Source organism: Chiloscyllium plagiosum, unplaced genomic scaffold (genome assembly GCF_037043375.1).
Source record: "Chiloscyllium plagiosum isolate Xiang-an unplaced genomic scaffold, Cpla_swu_hap1 HiC_scaffold_37, whole genome shotgun sequence".
Lineage (NCBI taxonomy): Eukaryota > Metazoa > Chordata > Chondrichthyes > Orectolobiformes > Hemiscylliidae > Chiloscyllium > Chiloscyllium plagiosum.
Genome location: NW_028270175.1, coordinates 27771476 through 27794324, shown reverse-complemented (window position 1 = coordinate 27794324; position 22849 = coordinate 27771476). Strand labels below are relative to the sequence as shown.

Genomic DNA, 22849 nt, shown 5'->3' with positions numbered 1-22849 from the left:
CAATGAATTCCAGGATTTTGATTCAGCAACAGTGAGGGAACAGTGATAGAGTTCCAAATCGAGATGTGTTCAGTCCATGGCTTGGAGGGGAACTTGTAGTTGTAACGTTCCCATGCATTTTTGTCATTGTGGGTCTCAGCAACAGAGGGCACTGGTTTGGATGGTTGAGGAGGCAGGGTGTAGCACCTCTACTTTGAAATAATAAAAATATTAAACTCTGTAGAGTCAATCCAGTATTGAAAGGGTTATTCTGTCTCTTCCCTCTTCCTGTTTAGTGGTTTTCACACCTGGTTAGTACACAGTAACTGTTACTCCACGCTGACAGTACAACGTATCATATGATTAGAGCTGTGAGCATTTCCTCCTGAAACTGTACAAAGAGCTGCTGGCACTGCCTCCTCCCTGTAACCTGCTTCCTTCAGGAATCTCAAGAACTTGGCTTTACAGTCACTTCAGAATCCCTACAGTGTGGAAACAGGCCCTTCAGCCCAACAGGTCCACTCCGACCCTCCAAAGAGTAACCCACCCAGACCCTATTGCTCTACATTTACCCCTGACTAATGCACCTAACCCACACATCCCTGAACACTACGGGCAATTTAGCATTGGCCAATTCACCTAACCTGCACATCTTTGGATTGTGAGAGCACCCGAAGGAAACCCACACAGACATGGGGAGAATGTGCAAACTCCACACAGACAGTCGCCTGAGGCGGGAATTGAACCCAGGTCCCGAGCACTGTGAGGCAACAGTGCTAACCACTGAGCCACCGTGCCACCCTCTATGTACAGAGCTGCGCAGTACAGCACGGAAATAGACCCTTCAATCCAACTCATCCATGCCGACCAGATATCCTAACCGAATCTAGTCCCATTTGCCAACACCTGGCCCAAATCCCTCTTAAACCCTTCCTATTCATATACCCATTCAGATGCCTTTTAAATGCTGTAATTGTAGCAGCCTTTGTTGTGGAACTCTATTTCCCCTTCACACTGCTAACCTACAGAGTGCCAGTAACGTCAGAGATATCTCTGGTTACTCTGCGGGACCTGCTCTTTGGGTGCTCGAATAGGGGGCATTTACTGCTGGGGTTGTTGGATTGTTTCAGACAGATCCTGAGGGACATGGATAGGGTGAATGGCGAAGGTCTTTCTCCCAGGGTGGGGGAGTCCGAACCTAGAGGGCATAGGTTTGAGGGGAGAAAGGACCTGAGGGGTAACTTTTTCACGCACAAGGTGCTGTGTGTATGGAATGAGCTGCCAGAGGAAGTGGGTACAATTAAAAGGGACCTGGATGGGTATATGAATAGGAAGGGTTTTGAGGGATCTGGGCCAAATGCTGGCAAATCGGACTCTGTCAGATTGGGATGTCTGGTCGGTGTGGATAAGTTGGACTGAAAGGTCGGTTTCCGTGCTGTGTGATTCTATAACAGTGGAGTCAGTCAATCTCAGTCACTTACTTAGTGTATGATTCTTTTTAATCATTAAACAACTGGAAGCTTTGCTACCAGAAATGAAATAATAAGCAGATTTTAACAAGATTTATTAACATTTTATTAAAACATTCTGCAAGTTTTCATGAAGTGATTTGCCTGTTTCCCTCCAAGGACTAAATGAATGTTTTATTCTCTCAGTTTATTTCTTTGTTCCTTTAACCACTGGAGGGATGGAACATTTTGTCCTTCAGGCATGCACGGCTGGATGCTCAGGGGTTAGACGCTGATGTCAGGTGCAATCCTGGGACCCGTCCCTGGGACATGCAGGGTAATTAGTGACGAGGGCATGTGCTCACTGTGGCTCCAGAACCAACAGGAGGTCCTTCAGCAACGATAGCTCAGCAGCCCCCACCATCGGAGGAAAGCATCCCTTGCACTGCTCCATCAAACTTTCCACATCAAATGTAGCACAGGTTTAGATGCTGAGTAATACTTTCCCTATTCTTGTAAACTGAAAGTAAAGCTCCCTCTACACCGTCCACCATAAAAAACCCCCAGGACAAGGGCAGTATGGGGTTAGATACAGAATAAAGCTCCCTCTACACCGTCCCCCATCAAATACTCCCAGGACACAGACAGTATGGGGTTAGATATAGAGTAAAGCTCCCTCTACACCAACCCCATCAAACACTCCCAGGACACAGACAGTGCGGGATTAGATACAGAATAAAGCTCCTCTACACCGTCCCCCCCCTTAAACACTTGCAGAACAGGGGCAGTATGGGGTTAGATGCAGAATATAGCTCCCTCTTCACCGTCCCCCCATTAAACACTCCCAGGAAACCGACAGTATGGGATTAGATACAGAATAGAGCTCCCTCTACACCACCCCCCAATTAAACACTCCCAGGACACCGACAGTATGGGGTTAGATACAGAGTAAAGCTCCATCTACACCACCCCCCATTTAAACACTCCCAGGACAAGGGCAGTATGGGGTTAGATACAGAATAAAGCTCCCTCTACACCACCCCCCATTTAAACACTCCCAGGACAAGGGCAGTATGGGGTTAGATACAGAATAAAGCTCCTCTACACCGTCCCCCATCAAACACTCCCAGGACAGGGACAGCACAAGGTTCGATACAGTGTAAAAGTCTCTCTACATGCTCCCATTAAGCCAAGTTACAGAGTGGTTAGGTGCAAAGGCTTATCTCGTCATGCTACCCTAAGAAGGTGTTTCAGTTTCACCCCAGAAGACCTCTTTACTCTTTACGTCATGGATGTTATTTCCTTATGCCCATCTTGCAATGTCCTGCCAGAGAAGCTGGATTCTATAAGAAGGACAAACAGGAGTGAGCCACTCCAATCTTCTCCACCATTCAGTGAGATCACAACAGATCCTTGACCTTAGCAATGTCTTCTTGCACTATCCCTGGGCTTCTGAGTTCTCTTTGTATTCATAGAGTCATAGAGCTGTACATAACGAAAACAGACCCTTCAGTCCAACCCGTCCATGCTGACCAGATATCCCAACCCAATCTAGTCCCACCTGCCAGCACCCGGCCCATATCCCTCCAAACCCTTCCTATTCATATACCTATCCAAACGCCTCTTAAATGTTGCAATTGTACCAGCCTCCACCACTTCCTCTGGCAGCTCATTCCATACACGTACCACCCTCCGCGTGAAAAAGTTGCCCCTTAGGTCTCTTTTATATCTTTCCCCTTTCACCCTAAACCTATGGCCTCTAGTTCTGGACTCCCCGACCCCAGGGAAAAGACTTTGCCTATTTATCCTATCCATGCCCCTCATAATTTTGTAAACCTCTATAAGGTCACCCCTCAGCCTCCGACGCTCCAGGGAAAACAGCCCCAGCCTGTTCAGCCTCTCCCTGTAGCTCAGATCCTCCAACCCTGGCAACATCCTTGTAAGTCTTTTCTGAACCTTTTCAAGTTTCACAACATCTTTCCAATAGGAAGGAAACCAGAATTGCATGCAATATTCCAACAGTGGCCTAACCAATGTCCTGTACAGCCACAACATGACTTCCCAGCTCCTGTACTCAATACTCAAATGTCTGTCGGCCGATGACTTGAGTATATTCAAACCATGAGCACCTGTACTCTCTGGAGTTAAGAACTTTAACTGTTCACAGCTCTTTGAATGACAAAGTTTCTGCTCATCTCAGTCTGAAATGGCAGACCTCTTAGTCTGGTCCTTTTGCTGCTTGGTTTTATACTGTCCATTCTGGGGCACCATGATCCCTGTTCCTTTCCCTGCCTTCTGACTTCAGAATGTTATGTATTTCAACAAGGTTGCTTATCATTTTTCTAAACTCTGGGGAATATGGACCTAATCTATTCAATCTCTCCTAACAGACCTGTGCCCTTAGCTTCCGAATCAGTCTGGTGAATCTCTTACATCTTACTTCCAAAGTTCTTTTACCTTACTGTACCCACGGAGGTCAGTACTGTCGACAGGAATCTAGATAGGCACTCACCAAAACACTGTATAACTGCAGTAAAACTTCTTTCTTGTTATGGTCCAGTCTCATTGTGATAGAGACTGGCCGACCATTTGTTTTCCTAACTATTGTTGTTAAATCTCTACAACATAAAGACACTGGATCCCTCTGTATACCAATGTTTCCCCACTCTCCCACCCCCTCTCTCACACACACACACACACCTCTGCATTTAAAAGGTATTCTGCTTATCTGTTTTACCTATTACAGTGGGTAGCTTCACATACAACAATACAGTGCAAAACAGGTGCTTCGGCCCTTGATGTTGTGCCGACCTGTGAACTAATTTAAGCCCATCTCCCTACACTGTCCCAGCATCATCCATGTGCTTATCCAAGGATTGGTTAAATGCCCCTAATGTGGCTGAGTTAACGACACTGGCAGGTAGGGCATTCCAGGCCCTTACCAAGCCCTGAGTAAGGAACCTGCCTCCAACATCTAGCTTAAATCTATCACCCTTCAATTTGCAGCTATGCTCCCTCATACAATTCTGACATCATCATTCTAGGAAAAAGACTTTCATTGTCCATCCTGTCTAATCCTCTGATCATCTTGTATGTCTCTATCAAATCCCCTCTTAGCCTTTTTCTCTCCAATGAGAACAGACCCAAGTCTCTCAGCCTTTCCTCATAAGACTTTCTCTTCAGACCAGGCAACATCCTGGTAAGTCTCCTCTGCACCTTTTCCAATGCTTCCACATCCTTCCTGTAATGGGGCGACCAGAACTGTACACAATATTCCAAGTGCGGCCACACTAGAGTGTTGTATAGTTGCAGCATGACATTACAGCTCCAGAACTCAATCCCTCTACCAATAAAACCTAACCCACTGTATGCTTTCTTAACAGCACTATCAACCTGGGTGGCAACTTTTAGGGATCTATGCACATGGACTCCAAAATCCCTCTGCACATCTACACTACCAAGAATCTTTCCATTGATCCAGTACTCTGCCTTCCTGTTATTCTTCCCAAAGTGAATCACCTCACATTTAGCTGCATTGAATGCCATTTGCCACCTCTCAGCCCAATTCTGCAGTTTATCCAAGTCCCCCTGCAACCTGTAACATTCTTCCACAATGTCCACTATTCCCCCGACTTTAGTGTCATCTGTAAACTTACTAACCCATCCACCTATGCCTGCGTCCAAATAATTTATAAAAATGACAAACAGAATTGGTCCCAAAACAGATCCTTGTGGCACACCACTAGTAACCAAATTCCAGGCTGAATATTTTCCATCAACCACTTTCTTACAGAAAGCCAATTCCTAATCCAAACTGCTAAATCACCCTCAATCCCATTGCCTCTGCATTTTCTCCAACAGCCTACTGTATGGAACCTTATCAAAGGCTTTACTGAAGTCTATGTATACCACGTCAACTGCCCTACCCTCATCTACATGCTTGGTCACCTTCTCAAAAAACTCAATGAGGTTTGTGAGACATGACTTGTCATTGACGAGACCATGTTGACTATCTGAAATCAAATTGTTGCTTGCTAGATGATTATAAATCCTATCTCTTATAATCCTTTCCAAAACTTTTCCTACAACAGACATAAGGCTCACTGGTCTATAATTGCTTAGGTCATCTCGACTGCCCTTCTTGAACAAGGGCATAACATTTGCAATCCTCCAGTCCTCTGGTACTAAACCTGTAGACAATGACGACTCAAAGGTTAAGGCCAACGGCTCCAATACCTCCTCCCTAGCTTTCCAGAGAATCCTTGGATAAATCCCATCCAGCCCAGGGGACTTGTCTACTTTCACTCCTTCCAGAATTGATAACACCTCTTCCTTACCAACCTCGATCCTTTCTAGTCTAATATCTCGTACCTCATTCTTCTCCTCTACGATATTCGCCTTTTCCTGAGTGAAAACCAATGAGAAATATTCGTTTAGCACCTCTCTGTGGACCTCCACAGGGTCCACACTCAACTTCACACTTCTGACTTTGACGGGTCCTATTCCTACCCTAATCACCCTTTTATTCCTCACATACCTATAGAAAGCTTTAGGGTTCTCATTTATTCTATTTGCTAAAGTCTGCTTATGTCCTCTCCTTGCTCTTTTTAACTCTCATTTTAAACCCTTCCTAGCTAATCTGTAACTCTCCATAGCCTCATCTCGTCTCAATGTCACATAAGCCTTTTCCGCTTAACAAGAGATGCAATTTCTTTAGTAAACCATAGTTCCCTTACCTTATCACTTCCTCCCTACCTGACAGGAATATACCTATCAAGGACATGCAATATCTCTTCCTTCAACTAGCTCCACATTTCGATTGTCCCCATCTCCTGCATTTTACTACCCCATTCTATGCATCCTAAGTCTTGCCTAATCACATTATATTTGCTCTTACTCCATCGATAACTCTTGACCTGGGGCATGCACCTATCCCTTTCCATCGCTAAACTAAATGCAAAGTGCTCACCTATCACTAAATCAAACACCTGGCCTGGTTCATTACCAAGCACCAGATCCATTGTGGCCTCCCCTCTTGTCAACCCTTTGACATACTGTGTCAAGAAACCCTCCTGTACACATTGGACTAAAACTGACCTATCCGACGTACTAGAGTTATCACATTTCCAGTCAATGTTAGGGAAGTTAAAGTCCCCCATAATGACCACCCTGTTCCTTTCACTCCTACCCAGAATCATTTTGATGATCCTCTCCTCCACATCCCTGGAACTCTGTGAAAGCCTATAAAAAACTCCCAGCAGTGTGACCTTTCCTCTCCTGTTTCTAACCTCAGCCCATACCACCTCAATAGACGAGTCTTCGTCAAAAGATCTTTCAGCCATCGTTATACTGCCCTTAACTAACAAAGCCACACCTCCCCCTCTTTTACCACCTTCCATGTTCTTAATGAAAGATCTAAACCTGGAACCTGCAATATCCATTCCTCACCCTGCTCTATGCATGTCTCCGAAATGGCCACAGCATCAAAGTCCCAGGTACCTATCCATGCTGCAAGCTCACCTACCTTATTTCACATTTGTAAATATTATGTTTTATTTACCATATTTTGCCTACTCAATTGACTTGACAAATCTCCCTCACAGGTTATTTTCCCATCTAAGTTTGCACAGTCATCAATCTTGGATATATTCCAATCAGTCCCTTCATGTGTGTCACCCTTGTGGCACCCTCCTAGTTCCAAACCCTGAGCTCCAAAAGCACCTATTTATTCCGAATCCTGTCTCTGTCTGTTCACCAATCCTAAATCCATGCTCATTCTATCCTCATTAGCTCTAATTTTGTACAGCACCTTGTGGAATGTTTTCTTGAAAATGCAAAGACATTACATGCGTTGGTGTTCCCTCCTCCACTCCACTCCACTCAGTGCTTTAAAAATTCAAAACAGATGAGAACTTTGTTAAATCGCGTTTTCCATTCAGAAATCTGGGTCACTCCTGCCCAATCCTTAATAATAGATTCCAGTGTCTTCCTTATTATTGACGTCAGGCTAATGTATTTCCTGAAGTTTCTTAAATAATAAGATTACATTAACTGAATTGCCAAAGTTGGGGTGATAGTCAGTTTCATCCCATTGGTGTCACTCTCATGAATCAGTAAGTTATAACGCTGAACCTCACTGGAATACATCATTTATGTTAGCACGTTAGCAGAGTGCTGAAAGAATGAGTGTCCTTAAAATTAATGCTCCATCTCCAATGAATCCTGTGAAAGAGCTTTCTCCCAGTGTCTAGCCAAATTTCATGACTTCACCAACAGATTAACTGGTCAATCATCACATTGTTAAATGTGAAATCTTGCTGTGTCGAGAGTGGCTGCCATGATATCAGTGGGAGAACAGTAACTGTTATTTCTAAAGCAATTCATGAGTTGTGAAGTGATCTGGGAGATCCCGAGGCACTGAGCAAATTTAATTACTGTTCCAATTATTGCATATTAAATTAGTACCCAGTTCTCGGAAATCAAAACCAAAGGGTAACGTTTTGTCAGAATACCTGACTTCCTGTTGCGACTGTAGTACAAGCCCCAGGGAAGTAGAGATTTGAATGTGTTGGTCTTTGCCTTAATGTGAACATTGGTACTTGACCCTTCATCGAGAGCCCTGTGTGACTGTTGCCAGTGGTTACCCTGGGGTGCTGGCCTGCCAATGGCATGACATTCAGAATAACTGTTTGACAGTCGGACTGAAGTGATCTTGTGTTCAAGTTCAAGCTGTGAGCCATCCTTGAGTGTGCAGATTTTATGGATTTAATTTAAAATGGCCAGTCAACCGAGTGTGAAAAGACACAAAGTTGTCATACTGTCATTACCCATTGTATTGAATTCCTGGGCTAGTTGGATACACTGTTGGATTTCCCTGAAAACTGAAAAATGTTTGAAATCTTGTAAACACGTTGCAGTATGGCACTGAACTAAAGGATGACTGTGAGCAGCGATTGGGTCAGACTTCCTGCTGGGCAGTTCTTACAGCTTTGGAAACTAAATTTGTCATCTTTCAAATGAGACAATAAAACCGAGGCCCTGTGTCTGCCTTCCCCGGTGAATATAAAGAAGATCAGGGGGCAACCAGAATTAGGGGGTGATTGTTCAAAAAAAGGGGTCTTCCATTTCCAACAGATAAGAATTCTTTTTTTTCTCACAGAGGGCCGCAAATCTTTGGAACTCTGTTCCTTCAAATATTGTGGAAGAAAAGTCTTTGAATATTTCCAGGCAGAGGGAGATAGTTTCTTGATAAGCACAGGGGTGAAAGGTTATTGGGGCAGATTGGAAGGTGAACTAAACAAAGCCATTACTGTGCACAGGGATGTACAGCATGGAAACAGACTTATTGGGGATTTGTGGTGCTAGGAGAGCACAGCAGTTCAGGCAGCATCCGAGGAGCAGCAAAATCGACGTTTCGGGCAAAAGCCCTTCATCAGGAATAAAGGCAGAGAGCCTGAAGAGTGGAGAGATAAATGAGAGGAGGGTGGGGGTGGAGAGAAAGTAGCACAGAGTACAATAGGTGAGTGGGGGAGGGGATGAAGGTGATAGGTCAGGGAGAAGGGTGGAGTGGAGTGGATAGGTGGAAAAGAAGATAGGCAGGTAGGACAGGTCATGGGGACAGTGCTGAGCTGGAAGTTTGGAACTAGGGTGGGTGGGGGAAGGGGAAATGAGGAAACTGTTGAAGTCCACATTGATGCCCTGGGGTTGAAGTGTTCCGAGGCAGAAGATGAGGTGTTCTTCCTCCAGGCGCCTGGTGGTGAGGGAGCAGCGGTGAAGGAGGCCAAGGACCTCCATGTCCTCAGCAGAGTGGGAGGGGGAGTTGAAATGTTGGGCCACGGGGTGGTGTGGTTGATTGGTGTGGGTGTCCCGGAGATGTTCCCTAAGGCGCTCTACTAGGAGGCGCCCAGTCTCCCCGATGTAGAGGAGACCGCATCGGGAGCAACGGATACAATAAATGATATTGGTGGATGTGCAGGTAAAACTTTGATGGATGTGGAAGGCTCCTTTAGGGCCTTGAATAGAGGTGAGGGAGGAGGTATGGGCGCAGGTTTTGCAATTCCTGCGGTGGCAGGGGAAGGTGCCAGGATGGGAGGGTGGGTTGTAGGGGGGGGGAGGGCGTGGACCTGACCAGGTAGTCACGGAGGGAACGGTCTTTGCGGAAGGCGGAAAGGGGTGGGGAGGGAAAAATATGGTGGGGTCTGTTTGGAGGTGGCGGAAATGTCGGCAGATGATTTGGTTTATGCGAAGGTTGGTGGGGTGGAAGGTGAGCACCAGGGGGGTTCTGTCCTTGTTACGGTTGGAGAGGTGGGGTCTGAGGGTGGAGGGGCAAGATGTGGACGAGATGCATTGGAGGGCATCTTTAACCACGTGGGAAGGGAAACAGACTTATTGGTCCAACTCGTCCATGCCGACTAGATATCCTAAATAAATCTAGTCCCATTTGTCAGCACCCGGCCCATATGTCTCTAAACCCTTCCTATTCATATACCCATCCAGATACGTTTTAAATGTTGCAATTGTACCAGCCTCCACCACTTCCTCTGGCAGCTCATTCCATACACGCACCACCATCTGCATAAAGAAGTTGCCCCTTAGATCCCTTTAAATTGTTCCCCTCTCACCTTAATCCTTAGCTGTCTAGTTTTGGACTCCCCACTCTATGGAAAACACTTTGGCTGTTCACCTTATCCATACCCCTCATAATTTTATAAACCTCTAAGATCACCCCTCAGCCTCTGACACTCCAGGGAAAACAACCCCAGCCTATTCAGCCTCTCCCTATAGCTCAAATCCTCCAACCCTGGCAACATCCTTGTAAATCTTTTCTAAACCCTTTCAAGTTTCACAACATCCTCCCTATAGCAGGGAGACCAGAATTGCACACAGCATTCCAAAAGTGTCCAATGTCCTGCACATTCGCAACATGACATCCCAACTCCTACACTCAATGCACTGACCAGTAAATGCAAGTATACCAAACACTCCTTCAGTATACTGCCTGGGATTCCACTTTCAAGGAACTATGAGCCTGCTGATCTTATTGAATGGCTGAGCAGGCCTGAGGGGCTGAGTGGCCTCCTCCTGCTTCTAATTTGGATGTTCCTATCTCCAGGTTAACATGGAAGCCTTCTGGATGTAGGTTTGCTCAATGAGCTGGAAGGTTTATTGTCAAACGTTTCATCACCATACTAGGTAACATCATCAGTGAGCCTTTGGGCGAAGCACAGGTAGCATGGCCCATTTTCTATCTGTGTGTTTAGGTTTCCTTGGGTTGGTGATGTCATTTCCTGTGGTGACATCATTTCCGTTTCTTTTTCTCAGGGGGTATTAAATGGGATCCAAGTCAATGTTTTTGTTGATAGAGTTCCGATTGAAATGCCATGCATCTAGGAATTCTCATGCATGTCTTTGTTTGGCTTGTCCTTGGATGGATATGTTGTCCCAGTCAAAGTGGTGTCCTTCCTCATCTGTACGTAAGGATACTAGTGAGAGTATGGAAGCCTTTCAGCCCATGTGTCCTCTGCCAGACCAGCTATCCTAATCCTACTGGTCTGCTTGCTTTCTGTGGCCCAGCAATTTTTTTCTCTTAAGTCTCACCTGAATCATTGGGTCCAATTCTGTCCAGCAGACTTCAGGGAGGAGCTGAAGGCATCAGAAAGATTTACAAGGTATACAAGCAGAAAAGATTTACAAGAATGGTTCTTGGGATGAGAAACTTTAGGCACGTAGGAAGATTGGAATATTTAAACTGTTTTCCTGTCAGGTTGAGGGTAGATTTGACAGGGATGTCAAACTCATGAGGAATGTAGACAGATTAGAGAGGGCGAATCTGTTCCCATTGGTGGTAAGCTGGAGAACCAGATTTAAGATAATTCACAAACAGAAGCAACCGTGACATGGAATTATGTTTTTCACGCAGTGAGTGGTTAGGATCTGGCTCAGGCAAAGCATACATTTCTGGAGAAACTCAGCAGGCCTGGCAGCATCTGTGGAGTGAAAATAGAGTTTACACTTCCAGTCCCTTCTTCAGAATTGTCTAGCTCGGTTGGCTGGATTTACAAGGCAGAGTAACGCCAGAAATGTGGGTTCAGTTCCCACATTGGCTGAGATTATTATGAGGGACTCTCCTTCTCAAACGCTCCCTTGTCTGAGATGTGGTGACCTTCAGGTTAAACATCACCAGCAGTCATCTCTCTCTAATGAGAGAGCAGCCCTACGATCTGTTAGGGCTATGGTGACTTTCTGTTTTTATTAGAATCTGGAAAACACTGGCTGAGTGTGTCCTGGAGACAGAGTCAACAGAAATTTTCAAAAGAAATTTGATTATTATGTGCAAAGAAAAGATGTGCAGAGAAAAGACATGGAATAGCCTTTTGATGCATTGAGGTCCAGTATAGATACAACGGGCTGAATGCCCTCTTTTTGTGCTGTAACTATTCTAAAATAATTATACAATTCTCTTTTGATGTAAAAGCAGAACATTTAGAGTCATGGAGATGTACAGCACGGAAATAGACCCTTCGGCCCAACCCGTCCATGCTGACCAGATATCCCAACCCAATCTAGTCCCACCTACCAGCACCAGACCTTATCCCTCCAAACCCTTCCTATTCATATACCCATCCAAATGCCTCTTAAATGTTGCAATTGTACCAGCCTCCACCACTTCCCCTGGCAGCTCATTCCATACACGTACCACCCTCTATGTGAAAATGTTGCCCCTTTGGTCTCTTTTATATCTTTCCCCTCTCACCCTAATCCTATGCCCTCTAGTTCTGGACTCCCGACCCCAGGGAAAAGACTTTGTCTATTTACCCTATCCATGCCCCTCATAATTTTGTAAACTTCTATAACGTCGCCCCTCAGCCTCCGACGCTCCAGGGAAAACAGCCCCAGCTTGTTCAGCCTCTCCCTATAGCCTCAAATCCTCCAACCCTGGCAACCTCCTTGTAAATCTTTTCTGAACCCTTTCAAGTTTCACAACATCTTTCCGATAGGAAGACCAGAATTGCATGCAATATTCCAACAGTGGCCTAACCAATGTCCTGTACAGCCACAACATGACCTCCCAACTCAATACTCTGACCAATAAAGGAAAGCATACCAAACGCCTTCTTCACTATCCTATCTACCTGTGACTCCGCTTTCAAGGAGCTATGAATCTGCACTCCAAGGTCTCTTTGTTCAGCAACACTCCCTGAGACCTTACCATTAAGTATATATAAGTCCTGCTAAGATTTGCTTTTCCAAAATGCAGCTCCTCGCATTTATCTGAATTAAACTCCATCTGCCACTTGTCAGCCCATTATTGAGAAACTCAGTAGATCTGGCAGTGTCTGTGGAGAGGAATGATTTGGAGATGCCGGTGTTGGACTGGGGTGTACAAAGTTAAAAATCTGGTGTTGTGTGATTTTTAACTGTGGAGAGGAAAACAGAGATAATATTTTGAGTCCAGTATGAATACTCAGGGTCTTTTCCCTGGTGGGGGAGTCCAAAACTGGAGGGCATAGGTTTAAGGTGAGAGGGGAAAATTTAATAGTGACCCAAGGGGCAACTTCTTCACACAGAGGGTAGTGCATGTATGGAATGAACTGCCAGAGGAAGTGGTGGAGGCTGGTTCAATTACAACATTTAAAAGGCATCTGGGTGGGTATATGAAAAGGAAGGGTTGAAAGGGATGTGGACCAAGTGCTGGCAAATGGCTCTTGATTAATTTAGGATATCTGGTCAGCATGGACGAGTTGGACCAAAGGGTCTGTTTCCATGCTGTATGGGTATGCCTTTTTCACAACAGATTTCTCTTTTGAATGCTTCAATTGAATCTGCCCCCGCTACACTCTCAGCATTCCACATCATGACCAATCATTGCATAAAAACCCTCAACCATGTCATTAATCACATCTCTCTGCTATAAATTCTGTGCCTGTATGCCTGTCCGCACTTAACCTGATTAAAGGAGCAGCGCTCCGAAAGCTTGTGATTTCAAGGGAACCTGATGCACCATAACCTGCTGTGGTGTGAGTTCTGACCTTGTCCAGGTCATGAAGAGAAACCGACCCTCTGGCTATTTATTTTTGTGTATGACTTTGCAGGATCAAAAAGGGCAGTGCTGGAAAAGCACAGCCTGTCAGGCAGCATCTCAGGAGCAGGAGAATCGACGTTTCCATGCTGCCTGACCTGCTGTGCTTTTCCAGCACCACACTTCTGACTCTGATCTCCAGCATCTGCAATGCTCACTTGACTTTGCAGGATGCAAATTAGTTTCCCAATTTCTGACGTCACCGTGGATGTTACATCTCAAAAGGATCTCGCAATTTCCGGCTGGAGGGGCGCTACGTCAATGCAGTCCATTTTTAGATTAGCCTTGTTTTATTTCAGATTTCCCAGACACTGGGTGTCGGCAAGCCACCTGATGCTTAGCTCTTTGCCAACCCCACACACTTAGCCAGAAGTCCTGGGCCAGCAAGCCGGCTGCCAAAATGAATGAGCTGCATTCCTCAGTCTAACAGCAGGCAGAATGCGAACAAAAAAAAATGCAGCACCATAGCTGTGCTGTGGGGTCCTAGGGACTGGGGGGGGGGGGTGTCAGTGCAGAGGCTGCGGCGGGTGACTGCAGCTACCTGTGTACCCTGCGGACTGCTGTCTGTGAGAACCCATCAGCCTCACCTGGCTGAGGAACAGCCTGGAAACTTCAGACAAAGAAACAGGTTGTGGGATCCGATTACCAGCACGAAAACAGAGAGCTCTGAAAGGGGAGGGGGTGGGTTCAAACCTCCCTCCCCTCCCCAGGTACCAGCTGCAACTAGTACAGGTCCCTGTGTGTAATACTAGACTGGAGAATCTGTGCTGGGGGGGGAGAGAAAAGGGAGAGGAAAATCTCTCAGCAGCAAACTTTATCACCGCCTCCCATGACATCATGGTTGTGAGAACAGGAACCTGGTGAGGGGTCAAATTCCTGCCAGCGCAGGTAAAGTTCAACCAGTTTCCTCTTGATCAGGGAGGAACAGCAGAGAGAGAGAGAGAGCGAGCCAGGAGCAAGCTTCCAACCCCACGCTGGCTATGAAATCCGACCGGGAGGATTGTGAGTGCTGAGGATTCGTGTCGGGGAGGCTGGTTTTGTTTTGTGTTTGCCGGTGTTTACAGGTTGGAGGCAGCGGGCTGACCCTGGGCTGGAGGTGGGTCTGGGATTCAGTGTCTCTCCTGCTCTGACTCTGTGTGTGTGTCCTGGGAGCGGGGGAGAGAGGTCGCCAGGGTTCAAGTCTTTACCACCCCACCTTCACCTCTCAGTCGGAAACTCGTTTGACCTCTTTTTCTCACCGACTGTGAACTTGCGTCTCCCAACAACACCTCTCCCTCCCTCCCAATGAAAAGGTCGTTAACGATTTTGGGTTCGGGCTGGAGTTAGTAAGGAGAATTCTGCTGGAATCGCCTGTTCCTCTGTCTTGGTTTAGAAGTAGCCCCCCGTTCTGCTCTCACCCCCCAGCCCGGAGCTAGCCAGTAGCTTAAATCCATTGACCTTTCCTTAATCCTTTAATTTCCCTGCAGTGACTACACTTCTGAAATATTTTGCTGGCTGTGAAGCATTCTGAGACATCTGGCAGTTGTGTAAAGTGCTATGTAAATACAATTTCTTTTCTCCTCTGAACAAAACTCTTGCTGTGGGGGAGAGCTGGGGATTTCTGTGTGTGAAACAGTGCTTCCCAACAATTTGACTCTATCACCCCTGAACAGCTTGGGTCTAATTTGGAGGCTGTGCTGCCTGTCCTGTCTCCCCTCCCCCCCCCCCCCCCCAAACAATTTCCCTCCATTGATCCTATCAATTCTCTTAATCATCCTGGACACTTCGATTAGATCCACTTCCCCATCTTCTACGCTCTTGGGAAATCAATCTAGGGTCTGTACAACGTGTCCTTATGATTGACCTTTTATTATTTCTGATCACTGTCCGGTGACCTTTCCCATGGAAGAATGTGTGTGATGAGGAGGACTGAGTTTAGGTGTGAGGCCGTAAGTGGTTAAGCAGTCCCCTGATATTCATTGTCTGAGCTTACACATGACTTACTGTGGTCAGGTGCCTACCTTCTGAGCCGGGAGGCCCAGGTTCAAGTGCCACCTGCTTCAGAGGACGGCAGTAAGTAACATCCCCAAACAGGTAGATTAAAAAGACTTGCACGTGAGGCAGTAGGAGGTGGGTGTGGTAACCACTGCTCACCCGGAATGTTCAAGATTATCCGCAGAGAACCTGATTAATATTTGGCTTATAGAAAGGAGCATCTCGTACGTTTTCAAATCTTGACAAGACGCAGCTCTGCAAAAAAGCTGAAGTGGTGGGGAATTTTCGCCACTTTTCAAATATTTGACATGCAGTTGTTCCTGTGGTTTAATCAGGGTGTGAGAATTACCTGCAGCTAGTTTACCCTTCGAAGGAGTGGGGTTTGTAATATACAAAACACTGAAGGAACGGTGAATGCTGGTAATCAGAAATTGGTGGGAAACACCACAGCAGGCCTGGCAGCATCTGTGGGGAGAAAGCAGAGTTATCTTCAGGACTGAAGAAGGGCTGCTAGGCCCGAAAGGTTAATGCTGATTTCTCTCCACAGGTGCTGCCAGACCTGCTGAGCTTTCCCAGGAATTTGTTTTTTTGGTCCTTTGGTATAATGGCTAAGGAGACCCAGGTTGAGGTCCCACCTGCTCCACAGGTGTGTAATGATAACTTTGGGTAGGTTGATTTAGAAAGTTGATCCAAAATAAACTCATCACTTTTAAGGGTTAACCGATTACAAGCTGCAGGAGATTGGGCCACTGTTGGTGAGCTGAGGTGATGGCCCCGTTACTAAAAGTACCTTGGACTCTGGTCCTGTTTGCTGATTGACTTGTGTGTGTCTGGCCATTGTGCTGAGGCACTTTCATCCTGTTGTGAAGCTGTTGTGTAAGAGTACAGGGTCATGAGCAGCTGGAAAGTAGTTTGTTATGAATTGAAATTATTGAGGAGTGTATCAGATAATTTCTCACTCACTTTTATGTTCATGACAATTCATTTTAGCACAAAATAAGTGACTCCTGATCATTAATAGTAGTTACTGTAAGTAGAAGTTATGAATTTGCCTTTCCAATGAGGAGCTTCACATTATAGAGTTAAGTGTCAGGACCATAGGCCCACAGTATGTTCCACACCATGTCCACGAAAGGGAGAAACACACACAGTCAGCGTCCATTTTCCCAGAATGATTCCTGCTGACCAATGAGGGTCTGGAGTCAAGACCCGGTTTGGACTGGAGGCCAGAGGCTAGCATAGACTGGGTTGGAAGATCATTGTATTATACTGGTTTTTCTTTTCCTCAATTTTATAAGTTATTCCTAAACTCTGCAATGCTGGACTTTTTACTCTTCTATTTTTCTACGACCTGTAACTGAAGAAGCTGTACCGAGGGACCCTTGTACTTAAGATGGTGCCGTCAGTGGCGACTTATACACTTTTCATTTGAGTACATGGGACCAAAAAGCTAATTGGAATGTCCATCAGTGCAAGTCCATAAACTAAGCCCTGTGCGCCAGGGTTTAGGTTATCAGCAGAGCGAGATTGTTACAAGCTTTCTCATTAGACTTGAGCACACACTGTTCCTTTCTAAAAGGTTCAGTTGATTCTGATTGGCTCAGTTGGAGAAATGTGCTGGGCAGAATGATGTTTTGGTCGGAGAGGTTCCAACCTCACTGAGCTCATGTAGTCCTAATGGACCCCTCTGTCCTGTCCACAGACAAGCAAGCAATCTCTCATTGTTCTTATAATGTGGTCTGAAGATGGCTCGTCATCCATAGGGGGCTCCATAAGGTCCATGGGTTGGTTCAAAATGGAGGTCATTGGTACGTAATGACATGGCTGAGGCCATTCGAGAGAACGGACCCCAGCTCTCAGCCTTACCACTTTGTGGGTGATCTGCAAACAAACCAGTTCCCAGATGTGGGGAAATGAATGGTCATGAGAATGATCAACAGCAGTGTAATTTCATAAGGAAGATTTATGTTCCTGTTATACTTTACATACACGTGTGTTAATCTTTAGTTTCTCAGTAGAAAGTTATGGTGATGATTTAATGACATTAGAATGTTTCAACTAAATATGTTCTTTTGTGCTAATGTTTATAATATGAAAATGTCCCTACTCCTGCATCTGGCATTATTCAGAATATTTAAGGAAAGAAATGCACAAATGTATTATATTTGGAAGTCAAAAAGCAGTGAAATACTTGTATTTTCCATAAGTTCCCATCAATTCTGTTGAGACTTTGACTTATGGCAGGCAGAAAAGGGTGCAATGGGACTGGTAGGTGGTGTATGGGTCATTCACCCCAACCTAGTGGTCTGCAGGTGAAGGGGTTTGAGAAGCTCTGCCCTGAAGTCTTTGTTGTTTGCAGCAGCGGCAGCTGATGTTGTCGAGTGAGGTTTAAAAAGGTCGAAACCTGTGCCATGTTCTGCTCTGCTGTCTCTTGTATTGTTATCTTTGGTCCTGAGGGCAACACTAAAGGTGTCAACCTGAAAGAGTGGGGACAATATCCACCCTGCTACAACTTAAATTCTGGGACAGCATCAGCACGAATCTGCATTCCACACTCGGATGGTATCTGCATACAGGATCCTCTAGAGACCACAGTGGGGTCCGTCATTGCATTTACAGGCGACTTATAACATGATGCCAAGGAGGGAGTGGCAATCTGTCCACAAAGTAGCTCACTAAGAGAATACTGGAGAGATGACCATAATATACTATAACTCTTTGTTAAAATGGAGAGCAATGTAGTTGATTCTGAGACTGGAGTCCTGAATCTAAATAAAAACGAAACTACAATAGTATGTGATATAAGCTGGCTATGATAAATTGGGGAATGTTACTTAAAGGGATGACAGTGGATAGTCAATCCATAAACATTTTAAAAGCTCAGCAGATCCGGCAGCAACTGTGCAGAGAGAAACAGGGTTAACATTTCGAGTCTGGTATGACTTGGATGACAAAACCACTACCTACATGTGTGGTATGGGTAACAACTGCAGCTGGGATTTCTGACCCTCAAATGGACAATTAGAATTAACTTCCTGCATAAAGTGGCTTTAACTGTGCACAACATTATTAGTCACCTGGACCACTGTCAATGTGAACGTTCGTGAGTTTTGATTTTTCCAAATTGAGTATCAACCAGGTTTATACACTCGGTCTCCCAAGGGAAGGGGATCATTCCTGATGAAGAGCTTATGCTCGAAATATCGACTCTCCTGTTCCTCTGCTGCCTGACCAGCTGTGCTTTTCCAGCACCACATTTTTTGACTAGTAATCTGAAGGCCCAGCCTATTGCACCGTGGCAATTAATTTAAAATCTGGAATTAAAAGTTCATGCCAGGAACTGTGACAACTATCATTGATTTTTTTTTTTAAAATCTGCCAACCTTAGCCAGCATAGCCTACATGTAACTCCCAGGCCTACATGTAACTCTAGACCCACAGCAACGTGGTTGACTTGTAACTGTACACTGAGATGTTTCGGAGATGTCCAAGGGAAAAGAATAAAGAGCAGGGGTCACTGGGGAAAATTGGGCTGAGGGTGCTTGCCAGGTAATTTTGTCACACACAAATGGATGAATCGCTGTACCAGGTAATCAGGGTATTTGCTGTAATTTAGACCCAATCGAGAATCTAGCCTGAGTTATGATACTGAGCCCTGCACCGTAGACTGCTGTGTCCAACCCTTCGTTGATGTTTCTCCCCAATAAATTGTGATTATAAGAAATGGATTGTATGGCCCATAATACAAAGCATACCTGAACTTCACTTTTTTCTGCCAGCGCTCCATACCTCTCAATTCTTTCAAAGACTTCAAATATCTGTCTGTCTCCTCCGTAAATATGTTCAATAATGAAACATTCACAACCCTTGGAAGTGAAGAAATGTTTCCTCCTCTCATTGCTGAATGATTGGCCCCAAATTCTGGAACAGATACCTCAGTCAGTGAAAACAATCTCCATAATCTCAATGCTTCAATGAGATCACATCTTGGTTTTCTAAACTGCAGACAACATAAACCTAACTTCATCTTTCCGGGGACCAATCCAGTGAACCTATGTTGTGCTGCCTTCAATACAAGTATGTTCTGCTTTTAAATATGGAAAAATGCACACCGTATTTCCGATGTGATCTGACTGAACCACAGTAAAGCTGTAGCAAGAAATTTTATTCTTACACTCTACTCCCCTTGCAATAAAGGCCAATGTGACATTTGACTTTCTAATTGCCTGCTGTACCTGCATGCTAACCTTTTTCAGTTCTATATATCAATGTATCTAAGTCTCTCTGAGCATTGCCATTTTGAAGTTTCATGCCTTTTTTAAAAAAAAAATTCAGCTGTTGTATTCTTATGCCCAAAGTGAGTCACTTCGCACCTCCCCATATCTTATTCCATCTCTCATCATTTTGTCTAATCACGTGCCTTATCATCTTTGCGTATTTGTGTCCTTCACACAGATTGCATTCCCACCTTGCGACATTGTTGTAAATTTTTTCTCAACCTTTCCAAGTTTAGCATCTTTCCTATAGCAGGGAGACCAGAATGGAGTGTGGTATTCCAAAAGTGACATCGCTAATGTCTTGTACACCTGCAACCTGACCTCTCAACTCCTACGCTAAAGCACGGACCAATAAAGGCAAGCATGCCATACGCTTGCCTCTCTTCATCAATATTGTCATATAGATCACTAACACATCCTGCAAATCTTGAAAATGCTCCACTTGTTCCTACTCTCTGCTTCTTGTCTGTCAACCAATCTTTTATCCATGCTAATAAATCCGCTCAACTCCACAGGCCTTTACCCAATGTATTAGTCTTTCCATGGTGCCTTTTCTAATATTCTTCAAAACCCCAAGTGCTGAATGCTTCATCTACTGGTCCCCTTTTATCTTCCTGCCAGTTATATCTTCAACAAAACAAATAAATGTCTCCTTTTCCTTGAACCATGTTAACCTGTTCTCATCACACCGTGCTTTTCCTCAGTGCATTGTTAAGGATTCCTCGATAAGCGATTCCAGGATATACCAGTGACTGATGTCAGGTAAACTAGTCTGTAGTTCCTGTATTATGCTGTCTCCCTACTTTCTGTTACATTGGTGTTACATTTGCTAATTTTCAATCTAATCTGACCGTTCCAGAATAAAGGAATTTTAGAAACTTGTAATCAGTGAAAGCACAATCTCCAAAACACTCACTTTTCAAATCCTTGATTCTAGATTCTGGGAATTTGTCTGATTGTAGAAACTCGAGTTATAGAATCATAGAGATGGTACAGCACAGACACAGACCCTTTGGTCCAACTCTTCCGTGCCGACCAGGTATCCTAATCTGATCTAGTTCCATTTGCCAGAAGTTGGCCCATATCCCCCTTTAATCCTTCCTATTCATGTACCCACTCAGTTCCCAAATGAATGTTGTAGTACCCACTGCCTCCTCCACCTCCGGCAGCTCATTCTGTACATGCACCACCCTCTGTGTGAAAAAGCTGCCCCTAAGGTCCCTTTTAAATCTTTACCCTCTCACCTTAAAACTTTGCCCTCTAGTTTTGGTCTCCTGTACCATGGGAAAATAGACCTTGGCTATTCACCCTATCCATGCCCGTCGTGATTTTATAAACCTCAGCCTTTAACACTCCAGGGAAAACAGCCCCAGCCTAGTCAGCCCCTCTTCCTTATAGCTCAAACCCTTTAATCCTGGTAACATGCCTTTAAATCTTTTCAAGTTTAACAACATCTTTCTGATAGCAGGGAGACCAGAATTCAATGCATTTTTCTCAAAATGGCTTCACCAATGTCCTGTACAGCTCTTATATGGCATTCTAACCTCTATAATCAATGCATTGTGTAAGTCCTGCCCTGATTTGCCTGACCAAAATGCATCACCTCACATTTATCTAAATTAAACTTCATCTGCCACTCCTAGGCCCATGTGATCAAGGTCCCATTGTAATCTGTGATAACCTTCTTCACTGACCAATTTTGGTGGTCTCAGAAAGAGGTTTATCAGAAAAGGTAATTGATGAACAATCACTGTTGAAAATAGTTAATTACTTACTGCAAAAATATAACCCAGTGAGGAAGGAGGATTCGAGGGAGGATGTAATCAATCATAGTTGATCAAGGAAGTTGGGGATAGTATGAAATTAAAAGAAAATCAAGCAAGATGGCCAAGATTAGTGGTAAACCCAAGGATCAGGACAGTTTTAAATGCCAATAAACTATTACCAAGCAGAATAAACTGAAGGCAAAATAAACTAACAATTAATAATCAAACAAACAAGACAGTAAGACCTTCCTTAATTATATAAGAGCGAGGTCAAAGTGATCATAAATCACTCCGAGTGAGGCTGGAGTAAATGTAACGGGGAGTCAGGAAATGGCATTGGAGTTGAATAAATACTTTGCATCAGTCTTCATGGCATAGTGTACCAATAGCATTACAAGTAGACCAGGTACTCAAGGAACTAACAATAGGGAAAAGGTTGCAGAGAAAATAATGGGACTAAAGGCCAATGAGTTGCATTCTAGGATTTCAATGGAAGTAGCTGTCGAGACAGTAGTAACCTTTCATGAATCTTTAAGTTTCTGAAAGAGCCCCAGAGGATTGAAAAACTCCCAGTGTAACACCCTTGGACAAAAAGTGGGACGCAGTAACTAGTAACGATAGGCCAGTTAGTTTCACAAGTCATTGGGGAAATGTCATGGTCCATCATCAAGGATGCATTGTTGGAGAATTTAGAACTACAAAATATAATCAAGCTGAGTTAATACAGTGGTGTGAAGGGCAAATCATGGCTGATACTTTCGAGGTAGGAACAAGCAGGATGGATAAAAGGGAGCCAGCAGATGTTGAAGCTTTGGATTTCCAAAAGGCATTCAATTTGTTACTGCACAGAAAACTATTTATTAATAAGATGAAAGCCCATGATGTTGTGTGTGGTACATTAGCATAGATGGAGGATTGGCTAACCAAGATGAACAAATAGAGATTTGAGATAAAGGGGGCATTTTCAGGATGGCAACCTGTAATCAGGGGAATGCTACAGGGATCTGTGCTGGAGCTGCAATTATTTCAATATGTATTAATGTATTGGATGATGGAAGTGAACACACTACCACCATGTTTCAGAGTAAGGCGAGCTGTGAGGATGGCAGTCTATAGGAGGATACAAGCAGCTGGAATGAGTGGATGAAAATTTGGGAAATGGAATACAGTGTGGGAAGTGAGGTTATACACCTTGGCAGAAGGACAAGAGCTGAATATTGTTCAACTGGGGAAAAACTGCAGAATGCTGCAACAGAGGGAACAAAAACCGAAATTGCTGGAAAAACTGAACAGGTCTGGCAGCATCTGTGGAGGGAAATCAGAGTT

General features: G+C 44.7%; 1 protein-coding gene across 8 annotated transcripts in view; it reads left to right on the top strand.

The window, feature by feature from the left end:
- Nucleotides 1-22849, top strand: part of LOC122540243 (kazrin-like) — a 719824-nt gene that overhangs the window by 485595 nt on the left and 211380 nt on the right. The window contains exon 1 of one of the 8 annotated variants that reach the window (XM_043675658.2): nucleotides 14371-14508. The exons of the other annotated variants lie outside the window; for them this stretch is intronic. Coding sequence (XP_043531593.2) covers nucleotides 14487-14508 — 22 coding nt within the window. The 5' untranslated portion in view covers nucleotides 14371-14486. Of the gene's footprint in view, nucleotides 1-14370; nucleotides 14509-22849 lie in introns of those variants that run through there. 8 annotated transcript variants of the gene reach the window in all.